The sequence below is a fragment of the Podarcis raffonei genome, chromosome 7 (assembly GCF_027172205.1).
Source record: "Podarcis raffonei isolate rPodRaf1 chromosome 7, rPodRaf1.pri, whole genome shotgun sequence".
In the NCBI taxonomy this organism is placed as follows: Eukaryota; Metazoa; Chordata; class Lepidosauria; order Squamata; family Lacertidae; genus Podarcis; species Podarcis raffonei.
Window position 1 is genome coordinate 1,865,382 of NC_070608.1, and position 25,579 is coordinate 1,890,960.

The 25,579-nt window shown below is 45.1% G+C and overlaps 1 protein-coding gene across 2 annotated transcripts in view; it reads right to left on the bottom strand.

Moving 5' to 3' along the window:
* Window positions 1-23,945, bottom strand: part of LOC128416974 (protein EFR3 homolog A) — a 47,372-nt gene extending 23,427 nt beyond the window's left edge. The window contains exons 1-9 of one of the 2 annotated variants that reach the window (XM_053395092.1): window positions 23,828-23,945; window positions 13,991-14,043; window positions 9,548-9,562; window positions 6,048-6,124; window positions 5,541-5,668; window positions 5,100-5,250; window positions 1,765-1,886; window positions 659-808; window positions 352-489 (exon numbers count right to left, since the gene is read on the bottom strand). In XM_053395092.1, coding sequence (XP_053251067.1) covers window positions 352-489; window positions 659-808; window positions 1,765-1,886; window positions 5,100-5,250; window positions 5,541-5,668; window positions 6,048-6,124; window positions 9,548-9,562; window positions 13,991-14,000 — 791 coding nt within the window. In that variant the 5' untranslated portion in view covers window positions 14,001-14,043; window positions 23,828-23,945. The remainder of the gene's footprint in view (window positions 1-351; window positions 490-658; window positions 809-1,764; window positions 1,887-5,099; window positions 5,251-5,540; window positions 5,669-6,047; window positions 6,125-9,547; window positions 9,563-13,990; window positions 14,044-23,827) is intronic. The other variant, XM_053395093.1, reaches the window with a different exon arrangement.
* Window positions 23,946-25,579: the final 1,634 nt, after the last annotated feature.

Sequence of the window (25,579 nt, forward strand, 5' to 3'; positions counted from 1 at the left end):
ACTGACCCATGGCAGGGCCTTCTCAGTGGTGGTTCCTCATTTGTGAAAAGCCCTCCCTGGTGTGGTGCTCCTGTCATCCTCGGCATTAACATTCCGGGGAAAGGTAAAAACATTTCTCTTTACTCAGGCATTTGATGGCTGAAAGATACTGTTCCTGCCAACCTTGAAATTACAAGCTGCAGGTGTATGTGGTTGCTCTTAATTGTTTTTGAATATGTTTTGATTGTTGCTGTATTGCTGTAACATTACATTATTACTTTACATTTAACATTAGCATTGCCGCCCTGGGCTCCTTAGGGAGGAAGGGCAGGGTAAAAATGCAGTGAAGTACATAAGTAAACAGATGCTTACGCAAAGACTGGTCTCACAGCATTATTCATGTTCCCATAGGTGGCGCGGCCCAGCAGCTCCCTGAAGCAATTCTCAGCCAGCACAGCTGGGTTCTCCTCTTTATCGCCTCCTGTTGGAGAGGAGGGTGGGCCAATCCGGCTGCAAAAACAGGCACACACACACTTGGACAGGGTTGCCAGGCTTTGACATTGTGCTTCACTGCCATGACAGAAGATGCAGCCACAGCACCTCCTGCCCACACCCAACCCCTCTCCTTGTCCTCAGGGCCAGCAAAGGGCCCAGCCCCCCCCTCAAGAGACGGGCATACCTGTCGACATCTTCAATCTTCTGCATATTATAAAGCAGCGAGGGAACAATCTTGTCCATATGCTGAGGCTCCCATATGGTGGCTCGGAGCTCGTCGTTTACGGTTTTGCGAACCACCCCCTGGATGCCCCTGATTCCAGCAATTCGGATCCTGGCACAAGAAACAATGGCATTTTCATAGAAGGGAAAGCTGCAGGATCCCTGCATTTTAGCTGTGATCCCTGCACTGCAGGGGGTTTGAGTCCCTTCCAACTCTACAGTTCTGTGGAAGATGGAAAGCCCAGAGCTTAAGCCCAAAGGCAGCAGGGCTAGCCAATCTGATTACTGAGACCCAGGAGCAAATATCTCTATGCAGGCATATATATTTGATGAAGACACATGAGGAGGACATCACGGACCAGACTCAAGCATATAAAGACAGGAGCCAGCATGACTTTTTCTCTTTTTTCGCCCAGTTTCACCCTAACCTCATTCAACGAATGATGGGCATACCTGCCCCTGGCAAGGAAAGCAGTTTTCTATGTCAGTTTTATCCTTCCTGCCCTTCTTCTAGTGCCCCAGCCACCTTATGTGTTTCTTTAAAGTGCTGGTTTATGAATATGCATTTAAACAATCAAACAGCATTTGTTCTTACAAAAAAGCAACAACAGCCCAGTCCACCAGCACTCTCCATATCCCCTTTTGCTTCCAGCTGGCAGAATGTTCTCTCCAACAGTTCAATGCTCAAAGAGACAAAAACATGATGAATACATTTTCCAGAGCAAAGTGGCTCAGGTTATTATTTACTTATGTTTGCCCCCACCCCTAGGGTAACAGCCCATCTCAGATGACTATCATTTGTGTATTGAGCTTCATGGACTCTTGGGTACTCGGTTTAAGCTACAAGAGCATTTTGGTTTGGCAGAGGCTTCTCCGGCAAGCCTCAGCAGAAAGACTCGATACTCTCTGAAAAGGGCACATCAATTAAACTCCATTGACGGTTCTTGGCAGAGCATGAATGGGAGAAGATGCTGGGCTTTGCCATCGCAGATATTCTCAGTAGCCTGGTAATTTAGGGAGCAGGTACCGGAAAGTGCTCCCATCCCTTCGCCGCATATTGTTACTTACTCGTTCCGTATTTCCGGGTCAGTGTGGCAGGAGTGACACATGCCACTGAAGCGAGACACAAAGAAGTCATAGCGGCGGTGATAGGAAGGCGTGTCCTCCTCAATGTTTGCAAATTTGACAAACTGCAGAAGAGGAAGGAGAAACGGAGAGGATTCAGTACAGCTTCAAAGCAATCAGAAAGTTGGCATCACCCAGCCCCAAAATGCTCCAATCCCCGACTACAGTTGAAATTATCCAGAAAGCAGCACCATTCATAGTTTATTGTATGCAGTGGGTGGAAACACAGCAAAATCATTTCTGTTATTCATCCGTCTTTTTTCTAAGCATTTCTGACTGGCTATCCCTATATTATTATTATCATCATCATCATCCTCTTTCTCTGGTGGGGAAAGAGGTCAGGTGCAAGGCTTTCCAGGAGGGCAATCCTCTCTTCCTACATCCCAAACCTTCAGGGCACCGGCAGCAAAAGGCACAGATCTCAATCCCACAGAGCAAGGCAGCCAGCCGCTTGTCTTTAAAATTCCCCAGGTCTTTTCCCTCTGGCAAACTTTTCTTCCAATGTGGCAAGACCTGGTATTTTTACCACATCAGGACAACTCTCTAGAAACGCTCCAGGACCTGGTAAATAGTATGCAACAGGGAGTATGTCTTGCAAGCTTCACTTTCTAAAACAACCACCAGGTTAGTAACTTGATAGCCTGCTGCTGCTGAATCTAGTATGCTAGGGCAAATGTTGGGATGCTACCCAGTACAGTGGAACCTCGGGTTACATATGCTTCAGGTTGCAGACTCCAGACTCCGCTAACCCAGAAATATTGCCTCGGGTTAAGAACTTTGCTTCACGCTGAGAACAGAAATCGTGCTCCGGCGGCGCAGTGGCAGCAGGAGGCCCCATTAGCTAAAGTGGTGCTTAAGGCTAAGAACAGTTTCAGGTTAAGAACGGACCTCCGGAACGAATTAAGTACTTAACCCGAGGTACCGCTGTAGTTCTTCTCTTCTTTGGGGACCCTTCTCTAGTTGCCTCACCTCTGGAGCTCAGGCACTTAGCAATGGGGCAATTCTTGTGGTTGCACCTCTAGCTATGAAGTAGCCTCTTCAGACACGTTCCCTGGGCACAGTTTAGAAGCGAATCACTTCTGTGCACCCAGGCTTTAAATAAGTAGCATGGTCTATTTTTTAAAAGCTACTGGTTTGTTTGTAGCACCTTTGCTGTTTTAGGCTCTATTCTGCTGTGTTATTGATTTGGTATGTTGGTTTTACTGAATTTTAAATGAGGTTTTGTGTTGTTTTGGAAGCTCCTTGTACATTTTGTTGAAATTGAAAGAGGATGTAAATATTTTAAATACTGTATTTTTTGCTCTATAAGACTCACTTTTTCCCTTCTAAAAAGTAAGGGGAAATGTGTGTGCGTCTTATGGAGCGAATGCAGGCTGCGCAGCTATCCCAGAAGCCAGAACAGCAAGAGGGATCGCTGCTTTCACTGCGCAGCGATCTCTCTTGCTGTTCTGGCTTCTGAGATTCAGAATATTTTTTTTCTTGTTTTCCTCCTCCCAAAACTAGGTGCGTCTTGTGGTCTGGTGCGTCTTCTAGAGCGAAAAATACGGTGCATAAAAGTAACCCAAGGCAGACCTGGAGCATCCCTGATACAGCACTTGAGCTGAACCAACCTGGGCTCACAAGACCCTTATCCTCATATCGGTCCTGTTTACTTTGCTGTTGGGTGTCCCTATCCTCGGACCAGGCCTGACTCTCAAAACTTTCTTGACTCCGTTTCAGCTACTCCTAGGCTTGCTGCAATACACTCCTACACTTTGGAGACTGGATTCTGTTACTGTGAAACGGTATCAGAGGCAGGACAGTCGAGAGTGCAAAAGCAGAAGGCACTCAGGGCTCATCACTAATGCAGCAGTGATGACGAGGGAACAGAATACCTTTCACTTGGAAGATAAAGGGCAAGCTAAGCTTCTATTTAAAGGCTTGCACAGATCTGCTGGAGAAATATAAAGAGTGGATTTCTAGCCCTGTCAGGTGGCACAGAAAAATCTCAAAGACAAGCAAGCAAAGAATATTAATGGAGCATCAGATGAGCAGGAAGAAAAGGGTCTTCTTCTCAGTCCTCTAGGTACTAGGCTAGTCAAAGGGAAACCCACATCTCCAGCAGGCTTTCTAAGTAGCCAACTCACACCTTCCACAAGAACCATGGCCAGAGGGAAGGGTTTCTTGTGTCTCTGAGAGAGTCATTGATCAGGTCCTGCCTTAATCCACCAGATGTTTGGGAGGTTTCTTATTCCCCCTTCTATGCTTAAGAACCCACCATTATCCCACCAATATTTTTAAATTTATATCCCATACCTTCAGCACAGATTTATGTTCCCAGGGTAGTATAGTAATAGGAAACCAAAAGGAACACTGAAAATAGCAACAACAACCATGTATACAAACTGTACGGTAAATCAAAACAAAACTAAATAGCCAGATTAAAACTGAGGGCGAAAGCAATCCACCCCTAAATTAAAGGATGCTTACGTTAGCAGTTCTTTAAAGTTGGAGGAAACAGAAATGTTTTTGCCTGGTGCCTAAATGAGAGAGGGGGCCTCGAAGGGAAGATCTGCCAAAAGTGAGGAGCCACCACAGAAAAGGCTCTGTCTCCAGTAATCACCCACTTCATTTTTAAGAGGGGCACAATCCATTTCATGGTATGCAGTCAGGGGAGGCTCAGGGACGACTTGTGGCTAGTCAGAATCATAACCAGGGAAGAAGGTATGCAGCCTTGCAGCTTGGTCACACGACCAGGGGTTTGGAAGTAACTGCGTTCCTCTCTGCCTCTTCCTAGCCATATCCTCTGTGCAGCTCCCCAAAGGCCACACCAGGGAAACGATTTTTTTTAAAAAAATAAATTTAATTTTATTTTTACCAACTACCAAAACACAAACAGTGAAACCCCCCCAGGCAGCTGATACATTGGGTATACAATATTCAATAATATACATATTCAATAACGACAACATATTCAAATTAACCCTATGTACACTTCTATATACCTTAACACTCCTCCGTCCACAAGGTTTATTTAACTTTTAACACTTTAATCGCCCCAAATTGTTCAAACCTACTCAAATAATTCAATATCTTCTCAAACTAATCCTCCTCTTTCTCACTGACCTTAAACCTTTTCAGCTTGGTCACACGACCAGGGGTTTGGAAGTAACTGCATTCCTCTGTGCCTCTTCCTAGCCATATCCTCTGTGTGGCTCCCCAAAGGCCATGCCAGGGCAACTAAACTGACTCCAGACAGTAGGAGAACCAAGTGGGGGACCCAAGGAGCGTTCACTCACCGAGTTGGTTCCCAGGACTTGCAGCCTCGGCTCTCCGGACTCCAGAAGCTTGGCCACCATGTGAAGGAAGCTCTCCACAAACGGCTTGATGCTTTGAGAATGGCAAGCCATGAGCAGCTGGTCTAGGGCTTCCATGGCAATGAAGACATACCTGCATGCAGAAAGGTGAGCACAGGCCTGCTAGGAAAGCCCCCTGGCACGGTAGCTCACAAACTTCTCTACCAGCTGGCCTGCACAGATATTATCTGCTATTGATATTCTGTGGCACACTGAAAGCCCAAAAGTGGGGAGGGGGAAAGAACCCACCCTCTTCCCATTTACAAACATCACACAGCCTCCTTGCTTGGGGTGATTCTCATTTGCCACAGGAAAGGAGGCCAGTACTGGGGGGAGGGGGGAATGAGAAGCAAGATTTGAAGTGGGTGTCAGCAGAAGTCTTACCCACAGCGGTGTCTGACAACATCTCTGCTCAGCCTCTCTGCTAAATACGCACCGATCCGATCAAGCTTCTCGGGAGCAGAGACAGCATAGAAGGTGAGTTTCTCCATATCTGCTTTGACAAGGCCATCCTGCACAGGTGAGAGAGAGTTCAAGGAAACAACTTTAAAGATAAATTTAAGTGGTTTGTATTGTACAAACTGATATTTACTGCAGTTGATTTTATGAGACTTATGAGGCTAGTCTAAGCAAAGCATACATTTTAAACTAAATTGTGTGAAACTCCTACAACGTGTGCAGCTATATCCATACCCACAACTAGAGCTATCTTACTTAGCATCACAACCTGGGTGATTTCACAATGTTGAAGTGGCCAGCTGGCCAACCTTACCAAGTTAACATCTTTAAACAAAAGCTACAAATTAAAAAAAAAATTGCCTGAACACGAAAACTCCCTACAACCCCATCTCCCACCCCAAATTAAAACACAGACTGCAAGAGCTCGCTTACTTTTGGATCTTCGGGGAATATGTTATCTACCAGGCGCTTGTAACGGGGGCGCAAGGCAGCACAGCAGCAGCAGACTCCTGCAAAAAACAAGAACTGCAAATGAGAACCAAACTCTGTGGAGGTGGGACCCCTTTTTTTCAGAATGGAATCACCACTCGCAATGACACCCACATCCACAATTCGCAGGCTCAGGTACATGCGCACTTTTGTGAGAAAGTGTCCCACAGACGTAGGTAGCTTCAATAATTTTAACAATGGTTTTAATAGTGGGGAAAACAGCAACTGGATGCACAAGCTGAATGAAGGGCAGCAGTGAAAACTGGCTCCTCTCCAGAGTCATCCTAGATCAGGCACAGGCAAACTCGCCCTCCAGATGTTTTGAGACTACAATTCCCATCATCCCTGACCATTGGTCCTGTTAGCTAGGGATGATGGGAGTTGTAGTCCAAAAACATCTGGAGGACCGAGTTTGCCTATGCCTGTTTTCAGATCATGACCACTGGGGGGGAAGCCGTGCAGCTTTAAGCCAGTTTTAGATCACGAGATACAGCTTGGCACACAATGGACTTTAAGATGCTTATAGATGTGGTGACTTTTAAGCCCACACATAATTATGTACGTGTTTCAATTATCAAGTCTCTGCTGTAAAAAAAGCAGTGTGTGCATGCACCCCCAACACACCCCCACATACAGAAGTTATTAGCTTGTGCACAAAATTTATTTATTTATTTTTATTAAATTTGCATTCTGCCCTTCCTCTGTAGATCTCAGGGTGGTTCACAGCATAAAAGTACAAGATAAAAACACAAAATCAAAGCACAGCAAGGAGATCTGAAGCATACACAAAATTTGGGGACATCCTTTGAAATCAAAGGAGTGGTTTCACATGCTCCCAAAACCACACTCAGTTTGGAAAGATGGGTAGAAAGTGTATCCAATTCACCAGAAGGAAAAAATGCAAGATATTCATTTCCTCTTTTTATATGAATATGCGAGGGAAAGATCTGCACAAAGAAAAAGCAGCTGAATTGAACTTAAGGCTGCAGCACCTGGGAGTAAGCTCTACAGAACTCTATGGGTCTCACATCATCATTATGTTAATATATCCACATCCCTCCTTTCTCCCAAGTTGGAATCCATCTGTGTAAAGCCTGCTCAGGACTCATCTGTAAAGAGATCTTTCCCTGGCAAGCTACATTCAAAGCCTGGAGCCAGAGCCAGACTCTAGTCTGTGATCCCTTGAACTGATTGTAGAGATTCTTGAATATATGGGTGGACTTGCATGAAAACAGCCAAAGATACACGCTTGGGCCCAAGGTAACAGCATTTTAATATCTAACGTCTGCGTTCTTTGAACTGATCACCAATGGCACAGTGGTCAATTCTGAAGGGCAGGAGCTCATCACGGAAGTGGCCACAGCCACATTCCCAAAGAGAGTCCAAAAACACAGCAGCTACACTGACCTGCAGCAGCAGCATCTAGCAGAGGAACCCAGCGTGGTGCCTTCCTGATGGTGGTAGACTACAGCTCCCATCATCCCCAGCCAACACTAGTTATCTCCCACTTGGGCTACTGCAATGCACTCTATGTGGGGCTACCTTTGAAGGTGACCTAGAAACTGCAATTAATCCAGAATGCGGCAGCTAGACTGGTGACTGGGAGTGGCTACCGGGACCACATTACACCGGTCCTGAGAGATCTGCATTGGCTCCCAGTACGTTTCCGAGCACAATTCAAAGTGTTGGTGCTGACCTTGAAAGCCCTAAATGGCCTCAGTCCAGTATATCTGAAGGAGCGTCTCCACCCCCATCATTCAGCCCGGACACTGAGATCCAGCTCCAAGGGCCTTCTGGCAGTTCCATCCCTGCGAGAAGTGAGGTTACAGGGAACCAGACAGAGGGCCTTCTTGGTAGTGGTGCCCACCCTATTTCCTTCAGATGTGAAGGAAATAAGCAGCTATCTTATCTTTAAAAGACATCTGAAGGCAGCCCTGTTTAGGAAAGTTTTTAATATTTATTGTATTGTTTTTAACACTCGATTGGAAGCCGCCCAGAGTGGCTGAGGAAACTCAGCCAGGTGGACAGGGTATAAATAAAATTATTATTATTATTATTATTATTATTATTATTATTATTACTACTACTACTACTACTACTACTACTACTATAGTGGTGAGAGAGGATAGGAGCTGTAGTCCAAGAACATGTGGAGGGACAGTCTGTTGGTTGTCCTTGCAAAATACCAATTCATTAGGATCAGTACGGCTGCAACCCAATGCAGAGTTTCTTGAGAAGAGGCTGCACTGAGCTCAGTCATGCTCACTTCTGACTGCAGAGGTTCAGCTTGCAAAATCCATCAAAGAAGCTCAGGATCTGTTTGATTTGGCAGGGAGGCAGGCCAGGGCCTTCTCTGTGGCAGATCCCAAGTTATGGAACTCAAAAGCACTGGGGAGCATTCCAAAGGCCAGTCAGAAAGGTTAGGAGGGCCACCTCTGGCCTGAGGTTCCCTGATCTAGAACACTCCACTCAATAATTCAGAAATGTTAATTTTAAAGTGCACATTTGTCCTTTCCTGAATGCAGTTGCCTTCCCTCTCCCCCTTTGCAAATTCCTTCCTGAGAGCAGTACATGTGAAAAGGATCTAGGAGTCTTGGTTGACCACAAACTTGACATGAGCCAACAGTGTGACGCGGCAGCTAAAAAAGCCAATGCAATTCTGGGCTGCATCAATTGGAGTATAGCATCTAGATCAAGGGAAGTAATAGTGCCACTGTATTCTGCTCTGGTCAGACCTCACCTGGAGTACTGTGTCCAGTTCTGGGCACCACAGTTCAAGAAGGACACTGACAAACTGGAACGTGTCCAGAGGAGGGCAACCAAAATGGTCAAAGGCCTGGAAACGATGCCTTATGAGGAACGGCTAAGGGAGCTGGGCATGTTTAGCCTGGAGAAGAGGAGGTTAAGGGGTGATATGATAGCCATGTTCAAATATATAAAAGGATGTCACATAGAGGAGGGAGAAAGGCTGTTTTCTGCTGCTCCAGAGAAGCGGACACGGAGCAATGGATCCAAACTACAAGAAAGAAGATTCCACCTAAACATTAGGAAGAACTTCCTGACAGTAAGAGCTGTTTGACAGTGGAATTTGCTGCCAAGGAGTGTGGTGGAGTCTCCTTCTTTGGAGGTCTTTAAGCAGAGGCTTGACAACCATATGTCAGGAGTGCTCTGATGGTGTTTCCTGCTTGGCAGGGGGTTGGACTCGATGGCCCTTGTGGTCTCTTCCAACTCTATGATTCTATGATTCCTTCGCTCTAATATGGGGCAAGCAATATTAGCTTCCAACTGGTCAAATTTCCAAGATTTCAGCACACAGTTACACTCGATCAAACCAAGAAAACCACTATGCTACCATGCAAGGAGGCAGCAACGCCAACGTTAAGTGTATACAGTTATGGTACATGCCAGCAACTGGTCCACACAGTAAGAACAGACTTATCTACCTGGAGAATATGTGTCTGGGGAGACATGTGTAGGGAAACAAGCAAAAATCAGCTTGAAATTATATCTGCAGTAAAATCAACAGCACAGTTTACTCCACGTTTGAACAAGAGGCTCATGTTAACATCTCCTTTCACACTGCCCCCCCTTTCAACTATGAAATAATCCAGTGGGTTTGCTCAAACTGCATGCACTGAAGATATTAAGAAGAGAAAGAGGACGGTTTGAGTATACAGATGTTTTTCAAACTTTCAAGAGAAAGCAATGCTCCTTCTCAGCAAAATAACGGAACAGGGGTGAGGGAGGGAGGGGGGAGAGAAGGCGCTCTGAAAAATTCACCTACCAAGGCACACGCACGGGCCTGGTTCCCATTCAGGATTGTAGTCATAGGACTTATCTTGCTCAGCCACAGGAACTGCCACATAGGTCTTCATCCTGTTCCCTCCTGGCAGTTCTGCAGTTGCACCTTTCTTTAGCAGCCCCGGCTCTCTCCTGCCCGGGCTCGGCAATGTCAAATTCAGGAACAGGCAGCACACACTTATCTAGCTATCCCTGCACGTGACAGAAGCGCCAAGGGACCCTGCACATGAGAACGCCGCGTATCCAATTGCACCGACAATGCCAAGCTCTGGAAATGAAAGAGAGCGTCTGGCCCCACACGGCCGGGGTCAGTGCACCTGACATGCATGTAACTAAGCCTGGCCACCTTGTAATGAGACGCACAGATGGAGAAAGGACATTTCTCCATTGTCCTTTGGAAGGACATTGTCCTAATAAGAAGCTTAGCCTATTATTTACAGCTGGGTAAGTGTAGGGTAAAAGAAAGAAAACAAACTCTCTCAAAATGCTACCCATAAAAAAACTGCATTAACATTTGCAGAAATAAAGCTAATACAGTTCTGTGCAGAAATACAGTGGTACCTCGGGTTACATACGCTTCAGGTTACAGACTCCGCTGACCCAGAAATAGTACCTTGGGTTAAGAACTTTGCTTCAGGATGAGAACAGAAATTGTGCTCCAGCAGCGGCAGGAGGCCCCATTAGCTAAAGTGGTGCTTCAGGTTAAGAACAGTTTCAGGTTAAGAATGAACCTGCAGAACGAATTAAGTACTTAACCCGAGGTACCACTGTATATGTCATTCAAACGGGTACACACTGTAACCCAGCCACCCACATTGGTACAGAGGGCTGGCTGTTTAATGCTGCTAGCAGGACAGGCATCAAATAGCGCTCCGGGCTAGATAGCAGCCTGCTGCTGCAGCAGCTTCTGTACGATAACCTTTCAGATACCTGAGATCGCTCTCTTGATGAACGTAAGATTAAGGGATGGCATGATAGAAACCTTCAGGTATCTGAAGGGAGCAGACTTGCTCTCTGTTGCTCCAGAGAACAAGCCTAGAACCAATGAATAAAAACTATGGGGAAGCTGAACATTAGGAGAGACTTTTAAATGCTAAGACCTATATAGCAGAAGAAGAACAGGCCATCTGGGGCAGTGTGAGGCTCTTAAGACTCATAGAATTGTAGAGTTGGAATTGTAGAGCCCAAGGGTCATCTAGTCCAACCCCCTTTGCTGGCAGTATTTAAACAGAAGCTGGGCAGCCATGGGTCACAGATGCTATAGTTGCATTCTGCATTGCAGACCTAGCTTTGAGCAGGGAGTTGGACTAGACAAACCCCCAGGTCTCTTCCAAAACAATGACACTATGAAAAGTTGTAACAACTGAGTAGCCTTGCAGAATAGAGCAGCCAGTAAAAAACATGATTAAAATATACTGGCATTTGGGGATGTTTTTGAACTGTGGGGCCTCAGACACCCACAAAGAATCATGAGTTGGGGCCACAGCATCTTAAAAAGCAGAGACATCACCTTGCCGACAAAGGTCCGTATAGTTAAAGCTATGGTTTTCCCATTAGTGATGTATGGAAGTGAGAGCTGGACCATAAAGAAGGCTGATCGCCGAAGAATTGATGCTTTTGAATTATGGTGCTGGAGGAGACTCTTGAGAGTCCCATGGACTGCAAGAAGATCCAACCTCTCCATTCTGAAGGAAATCAGCCCTGAGTGCTCACTGGAAGGACAGATCCTGAAGCTGAGGCTCCAAGACTTTGGCCACCTCATGAGAAGAGAAGACTCCCTGGAAAAGACCCTGATGTTGGGAAAGATGGAGGGCACAAGGAGAAGGGGACGACGGAGGATGAGATGGTGGGACAGTGTTCTCGAAGCGATCAGCATGAGTTTGACCAAACTGCGGGAGGCAGTGGAAGACAGGAGGGCTTGGCGTTCTCTGGTCCATGGGGTCACAAAGAGTCAGGCACGACTAAACAACAACAACCACCTTTCTCCTCCTCTGGTTCCATCATGATTATTACTACAACCTATTGTAGTTGAGACCAGTAATGTACTGCTTTGTTGCATTCACAGGCTTTCAATACTCCTGAACCAAGAGACCTAGGCTGAATGCTCATCTTACACGTTTTTTAAAAAAATGGACTACTGCAATGTACTACACATAGGGCTGCCCTTGAAGATGGTCCAGAGGCTGCAATAAGTGCAAAATGCTGATACACTGAACTCTGCACTGTCTGCCTATTGGCCACCAGAACCAATTCAAGGTATTGGTTCCAGGATACTAAATCCTATATGACCTCGGTACTTAAAAGAGGTTCTCCCTTACTGTTCCCCAGCCTAGGTTTTGAGATCTGCTGGGAAGGCTCTGCTCAGTGTCACCAATGGCCAAGGTTTACCGGGAGGTGGTGCCGAGCAGGGCCTTCTCAGTTAAGGCCCCTTCTTATGGAACAAAGCTGTGATCAGATTCTCTCCCTTATTGGTGACATCGCCTAAAACCACATTTAGTTTTGCTAGCATTTGGTGCCTAATTGTACAGTGTATCAAGAGAGGGTACTTTATGAACCGATGCTGTCTTCAGTGTTTGAATTGTTTAATTATTACTTTTTATATACACACACACATACGTGTGTGTGTGTGTTCGTGTGTGTGTGTGAGAGAGAGTGAGATAGAGAGAGAAAATGGTTTTGAATGGTTTAAATTGCTGTTAGCCTCCCTGGCTCCATTTGGAGGAAGGCAAGAGTATGAACATAAGCAGCAAATAAATAACTAAATCTATTTGAAGATCATTTTTGATACAATTTTAGTGAAAGCAAAGAGCTCACCACAGCCATGCAAGCAACCTCCAAATGCTATTAGCGTTAAGCTTGACATTCACTTTAGCAGCCCGCCAACGCTCCAGAAGTACAGAACATTTCTTCTGCAATGTTGCATCTGCTGTATAGCCAATGTCATGTTGCTGTTTGTTATGTTGAAAGAGCTCCTTCTCTTCCTAGCCTGAGTGATGCTGATCAACTGCTGCACTCAATAAAAGGAATACATTGTTCACACTTGAAAAGCGTACTTTAAAAGGATCTCTCTCTCTCTTTCTAATCCATTGTCAAAGACAGCCAAGACACAATGCCAGCTACAGAAGGAAAGGTTGTGGTACTCATGTGCACACACAAAAGTATGAAAAAATATTGAAATCAAAGGCCATTGTATTTCACTAGTTCTGCAAGAAGGATCAAGGCTTCTCACACACAAAGCATCTTAGAAATATCTGAATAGAAAAGTATTGATGTTTCTAAGTCACTGAACTAGGTGTTTTAAAAAGGGGCACCACACTTGAAAATGAACGGTCTGTCTTTTAAAGAGAGATAACCCATTTCTCCCCCAGACCGGAGCTTCTGAATAACTTAAAAATTTTAAAATGTTTTTTTAAACAGAGATAAAGACTGATTTTTAAAAATTATTTTTAAAGGGAGATATACCCAGGCATACAAGAAAATAAAGAAGCACAAGAATACAAGTAGCTGAGCTACTTGCCCATCTTGGCCAGTAATTACTGGTATTACAATGGATTTCCCATTTCTGTGTATGTTTTAATTATAGCAGCCACATCTAAAGACTGCATGATTGTGAACCTCAGTACTAACTGCGCACCAGTTATTTCCTTCATCAAGCTTTCGTTTCAATTGTGGGAATATTTATTTCTTGACCTCTCTATTATGAATGTCTTGATAAAAAAAAGAGTTAGCCAGATTTTACCGATAAGTGTCCATTTTATTTTCTGCTAAGTATTTAAATAGCAGTTTTTGCTCTGCACTGGAGGGAGTTCCACTTTGACTGCTACATTTGCCTAGCAGCTTAAGACTCAAGCCCTCTAACTGCTAGGCTTATTCACAATAGCAGTTAATTTCGAAGAAATGAATTTCTGGATAGAATTGAACAGGTCTGCTACAACGTCTGAAGCCAGAGCTCCACGTTCAAAGATGCATCACACTTGCCACATTTTGTTTCTGCTTTTCTTTTTCAGAAGAGATTTCCTCCGAAGGACCGAATCTCAAATTCTCAGTGCAAACGCCTTACATTTCCAACAGGTTGCCATACTTACTGCCAGGCATTGTTGATGGGAAGCTTGGCTTCTATTTTCCACCATGTGATAAACTGCAAGAGAAAAAAGAAAGTCGTCACTTGGTGCAGCTGATGCTATTAACAGGCTTACAACTAACTCCCGCTTAACAGTCAAGAGAGAAGATCCCATTGAAGACATGGAGCTAAGCGGTCAGCGCCCAGAGACAACCCATCCAGCCCCTAGCCCTGTTCACAAGCAGTGCTGGATTTACATATAAGCTAAACAAGCTATAGCTTAGGGCCCCACTCTCTTGCCCCCCTGCAAATTCACTATTAATATACTTCTTCTTAATTGTATTTCAGTTCCACAATTACTTTGATAAAATACATCAATCAGAATTCACATTCAGAAACAAGGCAGATCTTTCAAAGCAGCATGAAGATATAAAATGAAGGCCAAAACAAAACAGATCAGCAAGAGCTAAAAACCTGGGAAAATATAAAATTCTTTGCCCAGCTCCAGAAAGACATCAGAGTAGGCACTGGAGAAATCCTCTATTGGGAGAGCATTTCAAAATTGGGATGTCCCTGCTAAAAATGCCCTTTTCCCAGACAACCAACTACTGCCCCCGGGTGATGGGGAACCTGGAGAAGAGGCCCTCTCTGATCATCCAGGAGTTAATATTCAGATCTTACACTGATGCCCCTTTCTGTCTTGGAGGAGCTCAGAGCAGCTCCCCTCAGGCTGCCAGGCTGTCTTTCCACTCAGGCTGTGCGCAGGGCCAAATCTGCTTAGCTTCCAAAGAAGCTGTGCCATGTGCCTCCAGACCTTTCGAAAGGCGGAGTCCGATACACAATTACATGAGAGCAACTCCCACTGGATTTAATAGCATTCTCTTCCCAAGTAAACATGTCCAAGATCACAGGGTAGGCGGCAGAAGTCTTAAACAGGCTCCACTCTATTAGAAAAGAGAAACTGCTCATGTTTAGGGTACCACCGTCCAACTCCTAGATATAAGGCCCAATAATGTTAGTTATGGGATGCAGGTGGCACTGTGGGTTAAACCACAGAGCCTAGGGCTTGCCGATCAGAAGGTTGGTGGTTCGAATCCCTGCGACGGGGTGAGCTCCCGTTGCTCGGTCCCAGCTCCTGCCCACCTAGCAGTTCCAAAGCATGTCAAAGTGCAAGTAGATAAATAGGTACCGCTCCGGTGGGAAGGTAAATGGTGTTTCCGTGCACTGCTCTGTTGCGCCAGAAGCGGCTTAGTCATGCTGGCCACATGACCCGGAAGCTGTCTGCGGACAAATGCCGGCTCCCTCGGCCAGTAAAGCGAGATGAGCGCCGCAACCCTAAAGTCGTCTGTGACTGAACCTAATGGTCAGGGGTACCTTTACCTTTTTAATGTTAATTATTAAGCTTAACACTATTAAATTTGGTTATTAATACATTTTAGTTTCAGGTTTGGAGCAACGGCATACGTGCCAGATTTCAGTGGTGCAAACCTTTCTAAATCTTGCCTTGGGGAAGCTTTCAAGTCGAGAAATAGGATGCACTTCAACTGGATGCTTCCCTTCTCTGCACAATGAAATGGAAAAGAGCTGAGCAAGGGCACAGCCACAGCTTTTCTGAAGCTCCTGATAGCCACAGGGGAGTTTGCGCAGAACTCTGAAGTGAATTATGCTCTAGTTTTCTATACAGGAACTATTTTTTCTGCATCCCTCACAATCAACATGCATCCCCTCTGACATTCCTTTCTTAATGTGATCTTGTACAGTGCTCAGGTAGGCAGGGGATGGACGGACTGAGAGATACCCACCTGCATTTTCCGTCTGTCAGAGCAGCAATATTTTAAAGAAATATTTTAACTCTGCCTTGATGTTTGGGGCAATCAGCAACAGCACATGGTCATGCTAGCTAGCTCATTTTATGTACGTTCATGCCTTTTTTGCCCTTTGAGGCAAAACCGAAAAGATAAATGCCTCTTTGCACAACTGTGGGAAGAAGGCACGCGTACAGAAGCAAAGGAACACAACAGAGGAAGCGAAACTATGTCTGTGGGTGGTGTCAATTATGTAACAGCTTCCCTGGCTTTTGTAGGTACACTTCTGCTGTCTGTCTATGAGCAGCATGGCTTTAATTAATACCTCTGATTTCGTGATTGGCCATACCATAATCAAAATTCAATCTTAATGACTGGCACACCTCAAAGGTCAAAAAAAAACCCATGAACATATGTAAAATGAGTTAGCTAGCTTGACCATGTGCTGTTGCTGATTGCCCCAAACATAAAAGGCAGAGTTAAAACATTTCTTTTAAAATATTGCTGCTCTGACAGAGGTTAGAAAATGCAGTTGGGTATCTCTGAGGCCACATCTTGCCTTGCACAAAAATAAGTGGGATGGAGCAATGTGGAAATGGAGCAGACTGTGAAGGACAGACAATACACTAAGGTGCATTAAACAAAACCTGCCTTACAACAAGTTCTATTACTAGTAGCAAAATAACATTATCAAATGTGTGTTCTCTTTTTCCAAGGATCTGACAGGGCAGCGTACAATGAATTGTATAATTTTATCCTCACATCAACCCTGCTAAGTAAGTTAGGCTGAGACATAAAGAAACCGGATGGGGAGTATTTCGTGGTGTTTCATCTACTGCTGGCCTTTCAAAGATTTATTTTGCAGGCAAAACAAAACGAAAACATGTGAGAAGGACATGCAACCACATGGGTAGGAAGCAGAAGATTTAAATATTCACGCAATAGCTAATAACTTGAGCTGTTAATTTCTGGGAGCTTCTGCTTGAGAATCCTAGAACTGATACTCAGATGGACTGAAGTAGATTAGGGATTTTATGGCTCAGCAGCATCTAGGCCATAGGGCACCTTGTACTAGAGTATGTTACAAGCAGTTGTTCTGATGATCTAAAATCCAGTCAAATGCTCCACTACCTGGGGCTCATGTTTCCCACGACATGGGCACGATGCGGCAGACTCCCTCGTCAGGTACTCATGTTCTGGAGCATTTAAACTACATCTGCATTCAAGCTACACCTGCCCTCCTTTAGTCTACGAATGTTTCTTACAGAGCAACTAAATATGAAGTTTTGGGATCAAAAGGTTGGAATCTGCAGCAACTGTGAGGATTTTGCTGCTCTGGTGACCCCAACATATATTTATTTTTTTACTGCAGAGTGACAGACAAGAACTAACTGAATGAAACAGTCAGAAGGCTATTAGTAATGGTTAAGACAAAGAGAATAAGGATGATTAACATAAATCTATAGTAAAATAAGGGAAGATTCGCTGAATAATTATAAGAACTTGGAATACAGAAACGGGAAGCAAGAGGAAGTCGAGGAAGTAAGGTTTAAGAAATTAGGACATGAAATGGTACTTGTTTTTTGTTCTGTTATTGTTTGTTGCTTGTTTATGTATGTTTTGTTTGTATTAATATAAAAATTGTTTAATAAAAAATATTATAAAAGAAACAGTCAGAAGGGAAGCAAACAGTTCATAGCCCTTAACGCACGGGTGCATCATATGGTACCCAGGAAAGCTTGTCGCCAATCCCCCTTCTTCACTCAGAGACAGTATCTAAATCGCACGGACTAATGGACAGTTGGAGTTGGGACTCTGGAGGCCAGGATTCATCCCAGTGCCACCGTAACCTTACATAACAGGCTTACAAAACTGTCTTAACAGCAAGCATGGGGGGAAATATGGTTTCTCTACATATTCATTATTACAGAGGTGCAATCTGCTATCTACCCAGACAGATAGCTGACTGGAAAACTACACTTTCCACTCTACTTGCTACAAGACAAAACTATGTTATTTTAGGAAAGGCCATGCCATCTGCATCACCTCATATGTAGAATACAGAGCAATCTGTATATAGCAGCCATGCGTTTAACTGGCTTTCCATCCAATTATGGTTTTGTTTTTGCCTTATCTGACTTTTAATCACAACCTTCACTGAATTAAAAAATATGTTTTTGTTTAAATGCCCCAATTTAAACAGTGCACCCATGCCACCTTTTCAGGGGGGAAAAATCCTCAAAATACATTTTCTTTTCAAGACATCATGTGAATAGAGAAAAGGGAGAGAAAGAACAGCAATATTTAAAATATTCATTGTGGGAGCTGTAAAAGTGAAAATTAATGGCAGCTTGCAATAATAATAAAGTCTTGGGTGGGGGGAGGAATACCTTACTTTAATGTTTCTTCATCAAAGCTGACTTTGGATCACTGCATCCTTTTCAGTAACAGAGATTTCCAACACTATGCTCAAAAAAGGCTGGTTTATTCTTTGTTCCATAAGCACATGTTCTTTTCTTTGTGGAAAAAAAGTTCTGAAATGCCCAGCTAGAAATTCCCAATGATATTTTCCTAGAACTGTTCAAGGTAGATTTTTTTAAAAATCCTTCCTGCCTTGCACAATTTTTTCTAGAGGCAAAAACCGCATCCTGCGATGACCTTCCCACTACACCATCAGAGAAACTGTCACTCCGTGCCATCATTTTATCTCACAAAATCCTAGAATCACCACCAGCCAACGCTACGAAGTACCCGCACTGTCACCCAAAGCTGTGCCAAAGTCCTGACAATCACCCCAAGGAGAACAAAGCAGCCCCTGTCCCTCCACGCCTTGTCACTGATACAAAGAGAGAGAGACCCACCTTGGCAGGACACACAGCATCTTAGTGCGCTGTTCCTCAGAGAGGAAGGACGGCACAGAATTATGCAGCCAAGGGCACAGCCCTAGATCCAGCCTCATTCGCAACACGGCAGAACTGTCATTTGCCTCTGCTGTGATTACAGTGCCAACAAACCCCGGAGCGTTTTCCAGTTTAGAAGGTGGGGGGAAATCACGACAATTTAGAACTATTTTAACCTCCAAAGAGCTACCTGTGCTCAGGGCAGAACATTTCAAATGATTCTAGAAATGAAGATCACATTTCTAGGGATCTGGGCAACCAATTTCAACCACAGCTTTGAAATGAGATAAATGCCATTTTGGTCAGCTAAAGGACCCCCAAATGTTTTAGAAAAGTGTATCACTGATAACTTAATGCGGAAAACTTAATGCAGAAAGCTATTTGTACACTTTGGCAGTCTTGTACAAACACGCAGCGACAGCACTTGCCTGGCGATGCACCAGAGGTGAGGGGTCCCTTGGGGTCACTTCAGTCGTAGCACAGTCCCCAGAGAAAAACCCTGAGCAACATCCTGCTCTGTTAAACTCCACCAGGATACACTGATACTGGCAGCTGCAGTTTTTAAAAAAGCTGAGAGCGTATTGTGGATTATAGGCAATAAATACCTGTTCCTTAGGACCTAAAGAAACCGTCTTGGCTGAGAAGAATTCTATAGTGAAGCAACAATAGGAAATTGTTCCGTAAGCCTGAATAAAGGTATTTAGTTACCTCTCAGCTGTCTCTCACCAACAATCCAAGTAGCTAAAGAGAGGTAAGAGGATGGGCTTTTATTCAGCAGTCTTGTCAATATGTCCACAAATATTCATAATCTGATAACTTTGATAGTCTTTACTTGGATGTCATTATTTTAACACTGGCTTCCTAGAGTACTTCTGCTATGGGGCAACTATATAAATGAAGCAGGTAAATAAATAAGGGGAAAGCAAAATGTCACTTAGAGAAGGATCTGCAAGGTTTTCCTCAAAGCATGAATTTGTCTTATTCTGGGTTATTTGATGTTTTAATGGGCTGTAAACCACATTGAGATTTTTTTCTACAAAGCTGTATAGAAATGAAACGAAGAAGAATTGTACTCATTCTGCATGCCTATTGTAGATTTTTGCTTTTCTTCTTTTAATTTTCATCTGCAGTTACAATTGTTCTCTCCGTTAAAAAAGTGTAGTATAAACACCAACAACTGGGAAACACTGGCCTGTGAGCGCTCCAAATGGAGAACAGCCTTTACCAAAGGTGTCACAGGCTTAGAAGACACTCGAACTCAGGACGCAAGGGAGAGACGTGCTAAGAGGAAGGCACGCTTGGCAAATCCACAGCGTGATCAACTCCTGCCCGGAAACCAATGTCCCCACTGTGGAAGGACGTGTGGATCCAGAATTGGCCTCCAATCACTTAGAGACTCATTGTTAAAACAGTGTTTATGGAAGACAATCTTACTCGGCTACGAGGGATCGCCAAAAAAGAAGAGATACATTATAAAATGAAATGAAAAAACTTTACAAAAAAGTTTGCAAAGTTACTAGTGAGCTGGGAGATTATCAGAGGAGGGATGGAGAGCCCAGCCTCCCCTCTAGCAGCCCCGAGTGTAGAGGTTGGGGCTTCTGTTTGAAGGCACCCCTTTAGGCTTCCATATGGGACGCAGAGGATGGAAGAAGCCTTCTGCCCCTCCACTCACTCACTAGTGCCTAAAGACAAGGTCTGAATCAATTCAACGCAGAGCACAGAAGAGGTTACTGTGTCATCTGTGAAATGGGCGCCATCTCATACACAGATATGCAAGAACTCGAGGCTAGCTGAGCTAGCCAAAGTCACGAAGTTCTTGTGAGGCTGGCAAATCTTAAGGTAGAGCAGGAGTGGGAGACTGGGCGAGATGTGATTGAATGAATCTTTATTTGCGTCAGCCATCAGCCATAGCAATAAAGCAACAAGAAGATATACAAAGAATAGAAATAAAAAGTCAGTTATATAAAACACATTTCAGGGTTTTGAATCAAGATCCAAGGTGAATGCCTGTCCAAACCTCAGCCCCATATCATAGCTGTGCTGGGGGTTCAGCCTGGAACACTTCCAGGACTGATGGTATATGTTTACCACCTTTTGTGCAGAAAAAGCATGTCAGAATTTTGGCGCTTTGGGGCGCTTTTTCTTTTGCACATTTCTGGTGTGCTCCCTGTGACTCCGTAGACTGGAAAATAAGGCCAGCATATTTGAAAACTTTGACCTGCTCAATTAGTTGGTTGTACACGCACCATGCACCCAGGGACGCGGGTGGCGCTGTGGGTAAAACCTCAGCGCCTAGGACTTGCCGATCGTATGGTCGGCGGTTCGAATCCCCGCGGCGGGGTGAGCTCCCGTCTTTCGGTCCCAGCTCCTGCCCACCTAGCAGTTCGAAAGCACCCCTAAGTGCAAGTAGATAAATAGGTACCGCTTTATAGCGGGAAGGTAAACAGCGTTTCTGTGTGCTGCGCTGGTGCTGGCTCGCCAGAGCAGCTTCGTCACGCTGGCCACGTGACCTGGAAGTGTCTTCGGACAGCGCTGGCTCCCGGCCTCTTAAGTGAGATGAGCGTACAACCCTAGAGTCGGACACAACTGGCCTGTACGGGCAGGGGTACCTTTACCTTTACCATGCAGGGACCCTATAGTTTCTTGAGAAAACCATGACTTTGGTTTTCTTGTAATTCACGGCCAGCTGTTCTCTCTAGCAATATCCTGAAAAGCCAGGTGTGATTTTTGCCCTGCCTTACTACTGCCATTGCCTACAACCAAGGGCACTCTGCCTTGCTGGGTTTTGCTCACCAGGTTCCCTTAGCAATACCAAGCCACCCCTTCAGTGTAGACACAGAAGCCTGTGTTTTTGGAAAGCAGTGGGGTGTTTTTAAGCCTAAGTTGGGTGGTCATCTGTTTCGCCTGCATTGCAGGGGGTTGGACTAGATGGCCTATGGGGAACCCTTCCCTTCCAACTTTGCCATTCTAACAGCAGAGGAGGGTAGCACGCCCAGGCTCTTGAGTTGCCACAAGAGAGCAGGAAGTGGGGGGCAAGAAGAAGTTGGAGCATTCCTTCTTTGCCTCACACTTCCCTCTGCAGAGAACCTGGGGGGAGGACAAGGGCTGCCCCAACTTCTCCACTTGGGAGTTTTTAACCGATAGGCAGCGGGGGAGCTTTTAAAACTGAAACAAAGCAAGCAGATGCTGGCAGAATCACGGAATCGTGGAGTCAGAAGGGACCCCATGGGGTCATCCATCCCAACCCCCTGCAATGCAAGAATCTCTCTTTATTTTCTTTTTCTTTTTTGCAAAACAATTTACATCGAATATAGACCCCCCCAAAAAAACCACACCTAAGCAGCCCATAAAGACTAACTAACAACATTACACATTTAACATAACACACACTGTAACTTCAGATTCACCTCATTGCACTTATTACATCTTATTGTTCTATACACACTTCATCGTTATTATTTTCCCATTACTTATCAGGAAAATTTTGACTTTTGTAATTTCCTTATATTTCAAGATTCAATCAAAATTTGTCAGGAGCTTTGCATTATCACAGTACAGTGGTAGCTCCAGTTGCGGGCAGGATCCGTTCCGGTCAGATCCCGAGGTTTCCGCAACCTGAGGACCACATCTGCGCATGCGCAGACGGCTTCTGCGCATGCACGCACAGCGAAACCTGGTAAAATACTTCCAGGTTTGCCACGCGTGAATCCCAAAGTTTACGTAACCAGAGGGTTACGTAAACGGAGGTTCGACTGTACTTTTGAAGATATTCTTTGAATATTGTCTTATCTTGACTGACTTCCTGATTTGAGTCTCCTCTTATTCTCCCAGTCATTTTCGCAAGTTCTAAATATTCTAGCATCTTTGCAGGAATCTCAATGAAAGCATCCAGGGCAGATGGCTTAGACACCTCCAAGAAACGCTTTCTGGAAAGAAACAATAACCCCATTTTGGGGGGTGGGAGGCAATGGTTCTACTGACAAGCAGGTTTACACCCCAACTTGTTGGGGGGGAGAGAAAGGCAGATAGGGGGAAGGAGGAAGGGGGGCTCAGATACAAAAACTCAACACTCCCCCCATCAGAAAAACTCACAGAGAAGAAAAAGAGAATTGGCAAAACAAATTAATGAACTATAATAATAATATAGTAATCAATTTTTATTTATATCCCGCTCTCCCCAGGCGAAGCCGGGCTCAGAGCAGCTAACAACAGTAAAAGTAACACAAATTACATAAAATCACAATCTGTTAATTGAAATACATTCTAAAATCAATTCAGAATCAAATTAATGGCAACCATATGCAGGACATACTAGATCACTGGAAACCCAAAAAAAGAAAAAGGACACTGATTCTTTTTTAAAAAGGGGGGAGATGTTTAAAGCATACTTTGCAAGCCTTGTGTATAGGCTTTTACATGAAACTTCTAAAGGTCACTTGTGGCAACATGAACAAGGCTGTAAAATTGGACAGCTAAGAATATAAGATTTGACGAACGCGCATGAATAAGTATAAAACAATGGAACCAGGAGGGGGAGTGGAGGGGAGTCAATGAAGACGAATGATTTAAATTTTTGATTGTGATCTTTTTTGGTTATTATAAAATTAATAAATTGGATCTAAAAAAAATGGAAGCTGACCAGAGTGGCTGGAGAATCCCAGCCAGGTGGGCGGGGTATAAAGAATAAATTTTATTATTATTATTATTATTATTATTATTATTTAAAAAGAAAAACTCTCACACATACCCTTAAAAAACGAGGAAGTGCGCATGTCCCCCCCCCCGATCAAGGCCTCTCACAGGATACAATAATGGAACTGAGGGGGGGCAGGAGGGCCATGAAGGGACCCCCAAGGGACATCTAGTCCACCCCCCGGTGTGTGTGTGTGTGTGTGTGTGTGTGAACACGGGCAGAGAAGCGTGTCCCGGGGGGGCTGCCTGCCTTTGGACTTTGAGCTCCATGGGGCGCCCCCCTCAACCCCAAAGCGAATGGGGGGAAAGGAGTATCTTTTGGGGGGAGAGGGGGGAGGGAAAGACCCCAGCCCCCGCAATCCCTCACAGGGAAGGGGCGGGAATTTAATAAATAATGACGATAATAGCGATAATAAGGGTAATATTTCTTCCCCTCCCGCCGCCCCCCCCCAGGGCAGGACTCACCGCCGGGGCCTCCGCCTCAGAGCAGGCGCCGCCGCCATCTTGGCCCGCCTTTCCGGCCCTTCGCGAGGCTCGGCCGCGGCGCGCGGTGCATTGTGGGCGCTGTAGTCCCTCGCCTCAGCGCCGCCTTCGCGCAAAGGGGTCCGACGCCGACCAGGGTCATCTAGACCGACCCCGCCGCGCTCCCCCCCTCATATGTATTTCTCAGTTTACTTGCTTGTGCATTTCTATTCCCAAGGAGCTCTCACGCATGCGCAGGAACGTTTCTGCCCTCACAACAAGCCTGTGAGGTAGGCCAGCCGCAGGGCCGGATTGAGGCTTGACGAGGTCCTCAGCGCCTGAAGGGAATGGGGCCCTTTCTATGGGTCCAGCTGTCCTTCGTCAGCAGCAAATTGCCCCTGTTTTTTGGCTTGAATAGATAGTATATCGTCATTTATGGACCTCATAGGTATCTCAAGCCATTTGCACGTAACATGTATTTTAATAAAGTAGTTGTTGAACTGAAATACAATTAAGCTTGAGGAGACTCTTGAGAGTCCCATGGACTGCAAGAAGATCCAACCTCTCCATTCTGAAGCCCTGAGTGCTCACTGGAAGGACAGATCCTGAAGCTGAGGCTCCAAGACTTTGGCCACCTCATGAGAAGAGAAGACTCCCTGGAAAAGACCCTGATGTTGGGAAAGATGGAGGGCGCGAGGAGAAGGGGATGACAGAGAACGAGATGGTGGGACAGTGTTTGAAGCTCAACATCAAAAAAACGAAGATCATGGCCACTGGGCCCATCACCTCCTGGCAAACAGAAGGGGAAGAAATGGAGGCAGTGAGAGATTTTACTTTCTTGGGCTCCAAGATCACTGCAGATGGTGACAGCAACCACAAAATTAAAAGACGACTGATTCTTGGGAGGAAAGCAATGACAAACCTAGACAGCATCTTAAAAAGCAGAGACATCACCTAATATGTATTTTATCTAAGTCATTGTGGAACTGAAATACAGTTAAGAAGAAGTATATTAACAGTGAATTTTTTTGGGGGGGGGCCAAGAGAGTGGGTCCCTAAGCTATAGCTTGTTTAGCTTCTATGTAAATCTGACACTGCTTGTGAACAGGACTAGGGGCTGGATGGGTTGTCTCTGGGTGCTGACCGCTTAGCTCCATGTCTTCAATGGGATCTTCTCTCTTGACTGTTCAGCGGGAGTTACCGTATTTTTCGCTTTATAAGACGCACCAGACCACAAGACACACCTAGTTCTTAGAGGAGGAAAACAAGAAAAAAAATATTCTGAATCTCAGAAGCCAGAACAGCAAGACGGATCACTGCGCTGCGAAAGCAGTGATTCCTCTTGCTGTTCTGGCTTCTGGGATAGCTGCGCAGCCTGCATTCGCTCCATAAGACGCACACACATTTCCCCTTACTTTTCAGGAGGGAAAAAGTGAGTCTTATAGAGCAAAAAATACGGTAGTTGTAAGCCTGTTAATAGCATCAGCTGCACCAAGTGACGACTTTCTTTTTTCTCTTGCAGTTTATCACATGGTGGAAAATAGAAGCCAAGCTTCCCATCAATAATGCCTGGCAGTAAGTATGGCAACCTGTTGGAAATGTAAGGCGTTTGCACTGAGAACATCTTGGCCCGCCTTTCCGGCCCTTCGCGAGGCTCGGCCGCGGCGCGCGGTGCATTGTGGGCGCTGTAGTCCCTCGCCTCAGCGCCGCGTTCGCGCAAAGGGGTTCGGCGCCGACCAGGGTCATCTAGACCGA